The 12,798-nt window shown below is 41.9% G+C and overlaps 1 protein-coding gene across 1 annotated transcript in view; it reads right to left on the bottom strand.

Moving 5' to 3' along the window:
- BCL3 (BCL3 transcription coactivator) overlaps positions 1–12,526 on the bottom strand; it is an 81,332-nt gene extending 68,806 nt beyond the window's left edge. The window contains exon 1 of the mRNA XM_073602129.1: positions 11,185–12,526. Coding sequence (XP_073458230.1) covers positions 11,185–11,569 — 385 coding nt within the window. The 5' untranslated portion in view covers positions 11,570–12,526. The remainder of the gene's footprint in view (positions 1–11,184) is intronic.
- Positions 12,527–12,798: the final 272 nt, after the last annotated feature.

Below are 12,798 nucleotides of genomic sequence, written 5' to 3'. Positions count from 1 at the left end.
AGCATCTTGCAAAATACTTGGCAAACCTTCTACAACATCTGATATCATAAATGGCCTTGGGTCAGGAGGGAATGCCGCCTGGTCATGTTTTCCACATTTCTTGATAGGAGCACAGGCGTATTACACGTATTAAACTTCAGTTAGAAACATTGAAACAAAAAACAGACCAAGTGGTCAATTGAGTCTGCCCCAAATATACTGTATGTGTATATATATATATAAAGTACTATAAATGAGGCACATAATAAATACAATTTGTATTTTTTTTTTCCATTTTCCTTTAATTTTATGTTAAGGTTTAAATATGTAGATATACAGTATATACACAGTATAATTTTTTTATACTGTATGTGTGTGTATACATATATCTACAGTATCTCACAAAAGTGAGTACACCCCTCACATTTTTGTAAAATTTTATCATATCTTTTCATGTGACAACACTGAAGAAATGACACTTTGCTACAATGTAAAGTAGTGAGTGTACAGCTTGTATAACAGTGTAAATTTGCTGTCCCCTCAAAATAGCTCAACACACAGCCATTAATGTCTAAACCACTGGCAACAAAAGTGAGTACACCCCTAAGTGAAAATGTCCAAATTGGGCCCAATTAGCCATTTTCCCTCCCCGGTGTCATGTGACTCGATAGTGTTACAAGGTCTCAGGGGTGAATGGGGAGCAGGTGTGTTAAATTTGGTGTTATCGCTCTCACCCTCTCATACTGGTCACTGGAAGTTCAACATGGCACCTCATGGCAAAGAATTCTCTGAGGATCTGAAAAAAAGAATTGTTGCTCTACATAAAGATGGCCTAGGCTATAAGAAGATTGCCAAGACCCTGAAACTGAGCTGCAGCTGCAGCACAGTGGCCAAGACCATACAGCGGTTTAACAGGACAGGTTCCACTCAGAACAGGCCTCGCCATGGTCCACCAAAGAAGTTGAGAGCACATGGTCAGTGTCATATCCAGAGGTTGTCTTTGGGAAATAGACGTTTGAATGCTGCCAGCATTGCTGCAGAGGTTAAAGTGGTGGGGGGGTCAGCCTGACACTAAAACCTGGAAGCTGATTTCTATGCAGAGCTGCACCAGATTTTGCACTTTCCAGTTTTTGTAAATATCACCACTAGTGTCAGAAATAAATGCTGTGGGGGAAATCTCTAGTGACTATTGCATGCTGATTTTGATATTTTATCTTGTAGGGACAATTTCATTTTAACGGTCGTGTTATAATGTGCTAAAATGCATATTTCCAAGTTCGCTGTAAATAATAATAATGCCTGTTCTTAGCTCTGCAGTGCAGTATGTTTAAGAATAAGACTTTACTTTTTTAGCAAAATAAGGGCCCCTGCTTATACCCCTAAATGTAAAACAGTGTAGCTTTTAAAGTGAAAATAATAGTAATAACAAAAATAAAAATAAATAAAAAATAAGGCACTGTGACCCGGAAAAAACAATAATTCATAAAAAATAAAACACAAATATAACCAGGACCCCTTTCACGCTGAAGTATCCCTAAAACAGCGATAAAGCGCCGGTCGTTTGTGCTTTAGCGGCGCTTCTAGGGCGCTAGCGGGGCGGTTTTTTAAGGTCATGTGACAACATGACTTATAAAAAATCCAAAAAACATCCGTGCTCACCCGCTCTGTGTTCTCCCAGTGTCCTCCCTTGGTGGCGCCGGCATCTCTACTAGGGGCACCCGGCTGTGACAGGTTGCGGCTTCACAGCCGGAAGTCCACTGCGCATGCGCGAGTGGCACTGCAGTCTGTGACTGGTCCAGAAGTCTTCTAGGACCTGTCATGTGTCCCAAAAGACTTTGTGAGGGAGAACTTCCGCTTCCAATCACCTAAGGCTACTGAGCTTTTGGGGAGGAGGGGGGTTACCCGATTATGAGAGGTACCCGCTCCCCCCCCCTCCTCCCCAAAATCTCACTTTTGGGTGGAACTCCGCTTTTAGTAAAAAATTATGAAAGAGTCCATATACATGCGTTGTGATCCACCACCATGCATTTAAATCTTGTGTGTGCCCTGTGATCAATCCGGAGGAATAATCCCACTTCACTTAATGACCTTTAGTAATATAGAGGTCACTGGATTGTTGGTGAGGGCACACTTTTCACAGTGGCTCGTGATTTGTGGTGGCACAGTTGGAAGATCATTTAAAGGGATAGTTCACCTTTGCTATAAAACTGCCTATGTAGATAAGGGGTGTCTGTAGATAAAAACAAACTGTGCAGCTCCAACTAAAGTTGAATGAAGCCCTTGCTTATAGGTGTAGATCATTTACATACTTTATGAAACCTGACTGGAATACCCCCAGGACGTTGTTAATTGAGGCCTAGTTATTACTGCTCACCTCCACCATCACAGGAGTGAGCTCTTTCTCTGATTCAAACCCCCTGACATACTCTCTTCTCTCCTCAGATGCCGTAGCTCTGAGCTCAGCATTTGAGAGATCCCTCCTGTGATGGTGGAGGTGAGCAGTAATAACTAGGCCTCACTTAGCAACGTCCTGGGAGTATTCCAGTCAGGTTTCATAAGGTATGTAAATGATCTACACCTATAAGCAAGGGCTTCATTTAACTTTAGATAAAAACAAACTGTGCAGCTCTGACTAAAGTTAAATGAAGCCCTTGCTTATAGGTGTAGATCATTTACACATCTTATGAAACCTGACTGGAATACTCCCAGGACGTTGCTAAGTGAGGCCTAGTCATTACTGCTCACCTCCACCATCACAGGAGGGAGCTCTCAAATGCTGAGCTCAGAACTACTGCATCTGAGGAGAGAAGAGAGTATGTGAGGGGGTTTGAATCAGAGAAAGAGCTCACTCCTGTGATGGTGGAGGTGAGCAGTAATGACTAGGCCTCAATTAACAACGTCCTGGGAGTACTTAGCAATGTCCTGGGAGTATTCCAGTCAGGCTTCATAAGGTATGTAAATGGCCTACACCTATAGCAAGGGTATTGTTCTGTCCACCAGATGTTTTATACTGGTTATTTGTACCTGTGTTGTTAAATTTACATGCAAAATGTGTAATTTACTTAAGACAATCATATGTGGTGTGCCGGCTTCATCTAGCATTCCTTTTTGGTATTGCTGCAGTTCTATTTAATTGTTTATTGTATGTGTAAATAAGGAAGTTGTCAGCAAGCAGGGAATTCTGGGTAGAATCTTAACAGGAAGTGAACCAGTCACCATTCTTTTCAACACATTGCAGGAAGCAACACATGTATTTCTCAATCTATCGCCATCACTCCTTAGAGAACTTAAAAAGTATCTTGTACTGGATATCGTTGTTTATGCAATGCATGCTGTATTGTATGCAATATTATACTTATTTAGGTCTATTTCTGTTATTTTGTAGTTTCACCTGGCTTGTTCTAATAAAACTGAGATCAAAGAAATATGGTATCTACAGTTATTGGGATAAGAAGGTTTAGCTAGCTGTCCCAGAGACAGAACAGGTGTTATTCATCTTTAGACCCCTTTTTCACACTGGGGCAAATACCACCAAAAGAAAGCTCTATTTGTGGGACAAAAAGGACATCAATTTTGTTTGAGTACAGCGTCGCACGACCGCGCAATTGTCAGTTAAAGTGATGCAGTGCCGAATCAGTAGCCTGCTGCACCACACCTCTGCGTGGGCTGCATTGTAGTGCAAATGGGACACATAGAAAAATAATTGCTTTCCCAGCATTGACTGGCTTTTACTCAGTGCAGAAAAACGCCATTCACCATGTGTGAATCAGTGAGTTGGGCGACCCATAGAAGTCAATGGCAACTCATCAAAATGCATATTACATGCTTTGTGATGAATTGGCAACAGGTATTAACAAGCTTTGGTCAATGGATGTTAATGCTATTCACTCCAAATCATAAACTGAAAAAGTATTAGAAACGCACATCAGTAACACATGTCATTGCACAAAGGAAACACATGTTAATGCATGACAATGTACCTGCTACAAAATAAAAAAAAAATACACTACACAGAAATTAGCCATGAATATTGGGATGTGATGTTAGAATAATAAATGCACTTAGTTCCCAATTGAGTGGGAGAAGTGTAGCCACACCCAATCACATCCCTCCTTCCATTTCTCTTGCACAGGGTAGGAAATGAAAGCAATACTCTGATTGGCTCCTGACTTTGTCTCAATTTCCGCAAAATGTTAGGTACGTTCAGGGAGGTCCAAACAAGCTGGAACAGCTGTCCTATGTTCTTTGGAGAATATTGCTTTGACAGATAGACTTCTCAGCAGATATACTGGAGGAGAATGCTTATTAAAACAAGTGCAAACAATCCCTGGGGCTTGGAGAAGAGATGTTTACTGCATGTGTCATACTCACATACAGCCGGTTAGCAGATATAGGAGATTGGAATGGAGAGAGACCATGCAATAAATATTATCAGAACCTTATAGGATGGTTAGATTAAAAAAAATATGGATGTTTAGAAAAAAACAAGGGTAGGCATCCATTGCAAAGCAACTCATGAAAATTCTAGCTGCCTCCCCCCCCACAACAATCATGCAAAAACTAAAGTCTGATCAGGGACACAGAAAGCACTTAAGATATTAGCCTAAGGCATGCTAAAACGGAACATGATAATGAGGCCACTTTAGCATGCTTAAAGAGCACAAGGCGCCTTAAATGCTTCAGCAGTTGATTCATCAGGGCTGTTGGCCTAATATGATAGCCTGGCAGAAAAACATATCCGGTGATCTAAATATTCTGTTCAAAAATCAATGCAATGTATGTCGCTTCTGCCAGCCAATCAGAATCCATCTTTTACTGATCTGAACCAATATCTCTGAGTTACGGCTGTGTTATCACTCCACTTTGTACTGCACTTAAATAGACAGACAGATTCTCAAATATAAAGTACTGTAATGTGCAGCAACATTTTTTCAATCAAACAGATTGATTTGCTGATGTTCGATCAGTGAAAGAAGAATTCCAATTGGCTGAGATTGACTTTGAACATTACTCTTACCTTGGTAAGTTTTTAGGTTTAATAATCATACTGAATAATAAAAATTGAATGAATCAGCATAGAAATAATGGACAGACAATGGTAAAGTCCACGTTATAAAGTCAGTTTATGGATAGAAAGTGCAATACTTTGGATGGCAAAAAAGTTTAAAGCCCTGATGAAGGGGAGGCCTATAGAAACGTGTTGGCTTATTAACAGACTTTTTATCAATACCAGTCTCTTTCTACAGTTTATTTCTCCCTTTTTGCTCTTTTTCTCTCCTGCGCTCTCCTCTCTCCATTTTACCACTACCCATTTCTCATGCTCTCTTTTACACTCTTTCTTTTTCCCCTGCACCCCTCTCCCCTTCTCTCTCTTTTTAATTCTCTCCTCTTCTCGCTCTTTTCCTACAGCCTATCTCCCCTCCTCTCTTTTCCCCTCTTTTTTTCCCATTCCCTCCTTCTCCCCTCTCTTTTATTTCCACTTCCTTTCTCCCTATTCCTTTCTATATCCTTATATTTGGATGTTGGCACTGTGAAACAATCACTGCTACCTCTTTATTTTCTCCCTTTTCCCACCACCCATCTCCCCACCCCTTTCATTTTTTTCATTTTTCCACCACCCTTCTCTCCTCTCTTTCAGTCTTTATTTCTCTCCCCATTTCACCACTACCTATCTTTCTTCCTCTCTTTTCCCTGACACCATTTCTTCCATCTCTTTCATTGTCCCTCCCTTTTCCCCACACCCATCTCTCCTCTTTTCTTTTCTAACTTCTCTCTTTTTCCTGGCATCCCTTCTCTCTTTCTCTCCTCTCGTTCATTTTCTTTTCCTGTCTTTTATTCTCACATAATCTCTCCCTTTTCATTTTTACCCTTCTTTGATTTTTTTTTTTTATTTCCAACCTTCTCTTCTTTTCTCCTCTCTTTCATTCTCACTCTCCCTTTTCCCACCAACCATTTCCCCTCCTCTTTCTTTTACTCCACCACCCTTTTCTCCTCACCTTTCTCTCTTCTTCTTTCCGTTTTATCACTATCCATCTTTCCTCCTCTTTATTCCACTCTCACTTTTTCCCCTCATCCCTTCTCTCCTTCTCCTCTCTCTTTCATTATCTCTTCCTTTTCCTGCCACCAATCTCTCCTCTTCTTTTTTCCTGTCTCTTTTTCTCCCACCACCCTTCTCCCTTTTCCCTTCTATTATCCCTCCTTTTTTCTGCTACACCTCTCTCTTGTATTATTCTTCCTCTCCCCCTTTTCCCACCACCCATCTCTCCTCTTCTCTTTTCTTATCTTTCTCTTCACCATCCTTCTCTCCTCTTTTTTTCATTCTCTCTTCCTCTCACCCTTTTCCTTTTTACCCATCTCTCTTTTTCTTATCTCCAACCTTCTCTCCTTTTTCCCCTCTCTCTCTTTTATTTTCTCTCTCCTTTTTCCCCACCACCCATCTCCCTTCCTCTTCTCTCCCCTTTTTTTTTTTTTTTTTTTTACTCCACCACCGCTCTCTGTGTCTCCCCCTCTCTCTCTCTCTCTCTCTCTCTCTCTCCCTTTTATCACTGCCCATATTTCTTCTCCTCTTTTCCACTCTCTCTTTTCTGTCATCCCTTCTCCCCTTTCCCTTTCTCCTTCATCCTCTCAGGCTTTTCCAACCACCCATTTCTCCTCTTTTTTTCCTGTCCTTCTCCACCACCCTTCTCTTCTCCCCTCTCTTTCATTTGCTCTCCCTTTTTCTGATACTCATCTCTCCTCCTCCCCCCTTTTACTTAGACTCCCTTCTCTCCTCTTTCATTCTCTCTTCCATTATCTCTTTCTTTATCTCTCTCTCTGTCTCTTACTTTCATTCTTTTTTCGTTTTCTTTCTTTCATTCTCTCTTTTCCTCTCTTTTATTATGTCTTTCCTTTCTTTTATTTTCTCTTTCTTTCATTGTCTTTCTTTCATCCTCTTCTGTTTACTTCTTTCATTTTTTTTCCTCTTAATTTTTTTTTCCTCTTTTCCAACCACCCATCTTTTCTCCTCCTCTCCTTTACTGTCATTTATTCTTCACCACCCTTCTCACTTTCTCTCTTTCTCTCTTTCTTTCTCTCTTTCTCTCTCTTTCTCTCTCTTTCTCTCTCTCTCTCTCTCTCTTTCTCTCTTTCTCTCTTTCTCTCTTTCTCTCTATCTCTCTCCTCTTATCCTCTTATCCTCTCTATCTCTCTCCTCTTATCCTCTCTCTCTCTCCTCTTATCCTCTCTCTCTCTCTCCTCTTATCCTCTCTCTCTCTCTCTCCTCTTATCCTCTCTCTCTCTCTCTCCTCTTATCCTCTCTCTCTCTCTCTCCTCTTATCCTCTCTCTCTCTCTCCTCTTATCCTCTCTCTCTCTCTCCTCTTATCCTCTCTCTCTCTCTCTCTCTCTCTCTCTCTCTCTCTCTCTCTCTCTCTCTCCTCTTATCCTCTCTCTCTCTCTCTCTCTCCTCTTATCCTCTCTCTCTCTCTCTCTCTCTCTCTCTCTCTCTCTCTCTCTCTCCTCTTATCCTCTCTCTCTCTCTCTCTCTCTCTCTCTCTCTCTCCTCTTATCCTCTCTTTCATTCTTTTTTCCTCAATCCCTTTCCCTGTCACTTATTCTTCTCCACCCTTCTCACCTTCTCTCCTTCTCTCCTCCTCTTTCTTCACCACCATTCTCTCCTCCTCTCCTTCTCTTTAAATCTCTCTTCCTCTAAACCTTTTCCTTTTTATTCATCTCTCCTTTTCTTATTTCTAACCTTCTCTCCTCTCTCACATTCTCTCCATCCATCTCTCCTCCTTTGCTCTCTCTCAATCTCTTCATTGTATTGGTTGAGCTGTCACTTGAGTGTGACAAGCAGACAAACGTTTAGGATGTAGTAACAACTTCTCACCAGAGAGGATGATTTATATTAGCTGCAATGTTTGGTATTTGCTTCAGTTAGGATCTTAGCAGTTCCGCTAGAAAGAATGCTGCATCTGGGTATTCCAATTTAAATCTGGCCATACACTATACAATCTGATTGTACAATCTATGTGTAATCTCATTTAGCTTTACCAAGACTATGTAATATTCAGACAAACCTAAACAACCCTTTTTTTTAATTTGTATCAAATCAGGCAGGACATTATACTACATGGATTATTGTAAAGCTAAAGGTGATTGTATAGGGTAAAGTTGTCCATTCACTATTCCGTCTTATATTACATAGTTTTGGTAAATCTAGAGAAGATAGTACAGTGATTGTACAATGAGGACAAACCTTAACTATCCATTCAACTAGTATTAAATTAAGGCAAACGCTTGCACTGAATGGCTAATGGTAGATCTAAGGAAGATTGTACAATCAGGTTGTATTGTATATGGTCAGCCTAATCGTGATCTGATCCAACGATTTTTCACAGGATCAGATTGTGAATTCTTAAAAAGACACATACATCAGAAAAATTGATCAACTTGATCGATATTATCCAGGTTAGTCTGGATGGAAAGTTTGATCATATGAATGTAGATAATTCTATATGCTCTCTAAGTGTATAGTGCATCAAACGATCTTTTAGATCTTCTAATCGTATTTCTAAATGGTCAATTAACCTATGTGCAATATGATTGTATAAAAAATAATTCCATGTATGGTCATCATTAGACCAGTGTCGTAATACATGGGACTTTTATGATTAACTGAATTTCTGCTGTAATTTAAATAGCAGTTCATCCACTGGGACACATTCACATTCTACAAAAATCGGATTGTATTGGTGTGGAAGGTTCACAACGGGGGGAGATTTACTAAAACTGGAGAACACAAAATCTGGTGCAGCTGTGCATGGTAGCCAATCGGCTTCTAACTTCAGCTTGGTCAATGAAGTTTTGACAATAAGCCCACGTTCACATTGGGTCGATTTGACATGTCAAATCGCATGCCAAATCGGCAGCTATTGCTGGCAATGCCACCGTCTGAATTGGTGCGGCGCTGACTTTGCGGCGGCGCCACACCGGTTCCCAAAAGTAGTTCCTGTACTACTTTTTGGCGATTTCTGGGGGCGATTTGAATAGACATCGTGCAGGAACCCGCACAGATGTCTGTCAAATCACCCCTGAAGTCAGACTGCATTGCCGGTTTGAAATTGTGCGAGTTCAGCTGAACTCGCACAATTTCAAACCTGCATTTCAGTGCGAGTTCGTGGGGGCGATTTGAAAGACATCTGTGTGGGTTCCTGCACAGATATCTATTCAAATCCCCCCGAGAAATCGCCAAAAAGTAGTACAGGAACTACTTTTGGAAATCAGTGCGGCAAAGTCAGCATCGCACTGATAGGGACAGTGCCATTGTCGGCAATAGGCTGCGATTTGGCATGTGATTTAACATGTGAACAGGGGGCTAAAACATAGAAGCAGATTGGTTACTAAGCACAGCTGCACCAGATTCTGTGTGCTCCAGTTTTAGTAAATCTTCCCCAATCTCTTTAACATTTTTAGTCTGTGTTCAGTGACCCCACACAGGAAGTGAGCCCAAAGCTTTCTAATGGGGACACAACTGTAAGAACTTTAAAGGAGATCTGTACTATGAATATGGAAGCTGTCATTCCTCACCTCTCTTCATAAATATGCAAGTTGTCTTGCTGTCAGAATCTGATGACATCATTAGATGAGTCTTGGAGGAAGAATGCAGATCGGCAGCTCTGCCCTAACTCCGTCTTCCCTTATCTGAATTTTTATATATTTTTTTGCTTTCTGTTCACCAAATGGAAAGCATTCCCCTGTGACCCCAAAAGACATGATGGGAAATCTGAGGACTAGAATAGAAATAAAAACCTGGCTGGGGTTCTAAATAGTTCTCACTTTATTCGGAGATGGTAAAAATAGATTCTTCATAGTAAAGGGCTACTCCACCCAAAACTAATATTTAATTTTCGGTAGATGCCGGACAGTTTTTTCACCCAACAGGTTCCTGTGTTGATTTTGGACTTTGTTACAATACCATGAGGTGTGTCCTTGAGGGTTTTTTGCGCGTCATATTTAAGGAAGCCCATTCATTTCAGTGTGTTGCCATATGCGACGTGCAAAAATAGAGGTATCGTGCATTTTGTCCGACTGCAAACGCACCCTTCGTTTAGTAGATGCTTGCAGGAGCCATAAAAAATTAATGGTACCTGAGCACTTCTGTAGAAGGCAGCGTGTTTTTATGCGGTGTGGGAAACTGCGCATTCCCCACTCTGCACTTGTCTGTGCAGGGTTTTTTGGCACGCCATGTTTAGAGCAGCCAATTAATTTCAGTGTGTTGCCTTATGCACATGAAACACACAAAAATAGCAGGACCATGCGTTTTGGCGGCTGCGAATGCACCCACGTTTGCTAGCTGCTTGTGGGTGCTGTTAGGAATTAATGGCACCTGAGTGCGTCTGCAGAACGCATCACGTTTCCATGCGGTGTAGGTCATGTCTAGGGCAGCCTATTCATTTCAGTGTGCTGCCCTTCATGCCATGTGGGAAAATGCGCACATTCGCATGCATTCCACACTCCGCGCCTGTCTGTGCGGGTTTTTTTTGGGCGCCATGTTTAGGGCAACCAATTCATTTCAATATGTTGCCTTATGCACATGAAACGTGTGAAAATAGCAGTACCATGTGTTTTGGCGGCTGCAAATGCACCTGCGTTGGCTAGAGAAGTTAATGGCACCTGAGCACATCTGCAGAAGGCAGCGCGTTTCCATGCGGTGTGGGAATTTGCGCTTTGGCATACATTCCCTACAGCGCACCTGGTGAGAACAAGCCTTGAAATCTGATTGGTTACACTTGACTAAACCTTGCACAGCAACATATTTCTACCACCCTATTAGCAATTAGAAGCATTAGGGTTGATGCACACAGCCGTAAAAAATACTGCCTTCAGATCTGTAAACCATATTGTAATATTTTTCTTACAGATCTTAACGCAGCAATATTGCATTCCCATCGGATAAATTGCGCTCTGTTGAGATTGGTAATATAAAAAAAGTAAAAAATCTACACCCCTGAACGTGTGCATCTAAACATTTATGTACACATATAAATTTGAGTCAAAGGAATGCAAAAAGAATTCTGCTAATTTAGGCAACTAAATGCGTGTTTACAGAAGCACCATTAGATTCCAACAAAACCCTGCAAAAAAATCTGTAAATTAACTACAGCCATATGCATGAGCCCTTATATATAAATATATATATATATATTGAATGATTTCAAGATAGTTACCTTGGTAATAACCTGGTGTCGGCACTACCGGCATTGTCACATAGGAACTGTAGTACTGCCTTGTCCATTCGCCATCATCAATCCGCTTCACTAAGGGCTTCTCCTCTTTTGGTGACTGGGGGAACCTACGTTTCCGCAGGGGCAAACAGGCTTGGTCTTTGTGCAGTCCTGTTTCATCCAGCAACCCATTGTGTCCCCCTGCTGGTGACTTTATATGCTCCATTTTGACCTCCTTCAGGGTCTTGGCCACCTGCACAGCACCCTTTGCCCATAATCCGGTGGGATTTCGGGACATCTCCTCTAAAACACTTTTTCGGAGGCTGAGGTCCAAAGGTGACACGGCCTCCATCCTTCCTGCTTGGTGGTGGTACTGTACAGTGTCCATCGGTCAGTCAGTGGAAGAGCTTAATCCATGTAGACTTCCAGGTCCTAAACCCTCCAACCAGATCCGTGGATCTCAACTTCCAATCAGATTTGTGGATCTCAACCTCCAATCAGATCTCTGGATCTCAACTTTCAACTAGATTTTCAGATCTCAACCTCCAGGCACTAAACCTCTGCAGATGTCTGCGTAGATGGTACAGTGTCCATAAGTCATTTAATGAGAGATCTCAGTGCATGTAGACCTCCAGGTCCTAAACCTCCAACCGGCTCTGCAAATCTCAACCTCCAGACACTAAACTTGTGCAAATCTCAATGTAGACTGTACAGTGTCTACCAGTCATTCAATAAAAGAGCACAGTCCATGTAGACCTCCAGGTCCTCAAACTCCAACCAGATCTTCAGTTCTCAACCTCCAGACACTAAACCTGTGCAGATGTCATTGACACTTATGTGCCCCTGTGGGTTGCTCTCCTCCTCAATCTCTTCCTCTCCTCCTTCTGTTGTCTTCTCCCTCCCCCTATTTACCTGCTGCAAATTTTATTTCGTCACGTTGTTGCCTGTAGTATCAGTCCCATTGAAATCTTTAGCAATCTAGCACCAATTGTTGGATGGTGGCCATCATCAGTCCTCCTGTTTTTGCTAGACCTCCTTGCACGTAGATTTCTGCAAACCACTTTTCATGGATGATACAGGCAATTTACCGATTTGATTAAATGTGTGAAGATTGTTACGTTCGTTCACTTCTTGTGGGCTCTACTGACTCATTGCCAGGATCTCCCTTTTTCCCTGATGCCTTAAACTCTACAAAGTCTCTGACCCCCCCACTCCTCCTCCTCCTGGCTTCCTCTGCTCACTCCCTCGGTGTCCCCCCCCTTGCTCTACCCAGCAATTGTACAAACTGACAGGCAGAATAGGAAGCAGCTTTGACAAGAGGGACTTCCCCACTCTGAAAAAACACACCCAGGTGCTTTCTCACCCTGTTCCCTGCAAGGCTCCTCCTCTAGTGAAAATGAAAATAAGGAGAGCCACCACCGGCCACTCCTTTTTATAATAATAAGCCATCAGCATTACCTCATATTACCCTGCGCTATGGCACTCCTGAAGTGCTGATCGTCCTGCACTGCATGCCTTGTTAACTCTTAAAGGTTCAGTCCAACCACAGATACACATGACTTTTCTTCAGACGCTGAAAGAGACATGATCTGTCATAGGGAACTCACTGCCAACAAA

The sequence above is a fragment of the Aquarana catesbeiana genome, linkage group LG10 (assembly GCF_042186555.1).
Source record: "Aquarana catesbeiana isolate 2022-GZ linkage group LG10, ASM4218655v1, whole genome shotgun sequence".
Lineage (NCBI taxonomy): Eukaryota > Metazoa > Chordata > Amphibia > Anura > Ranidae > Aquarana > Aquarana catesbeiana.
This window is presented reverse-complemented; position numbering and strand designations above follow the sequence as displayed.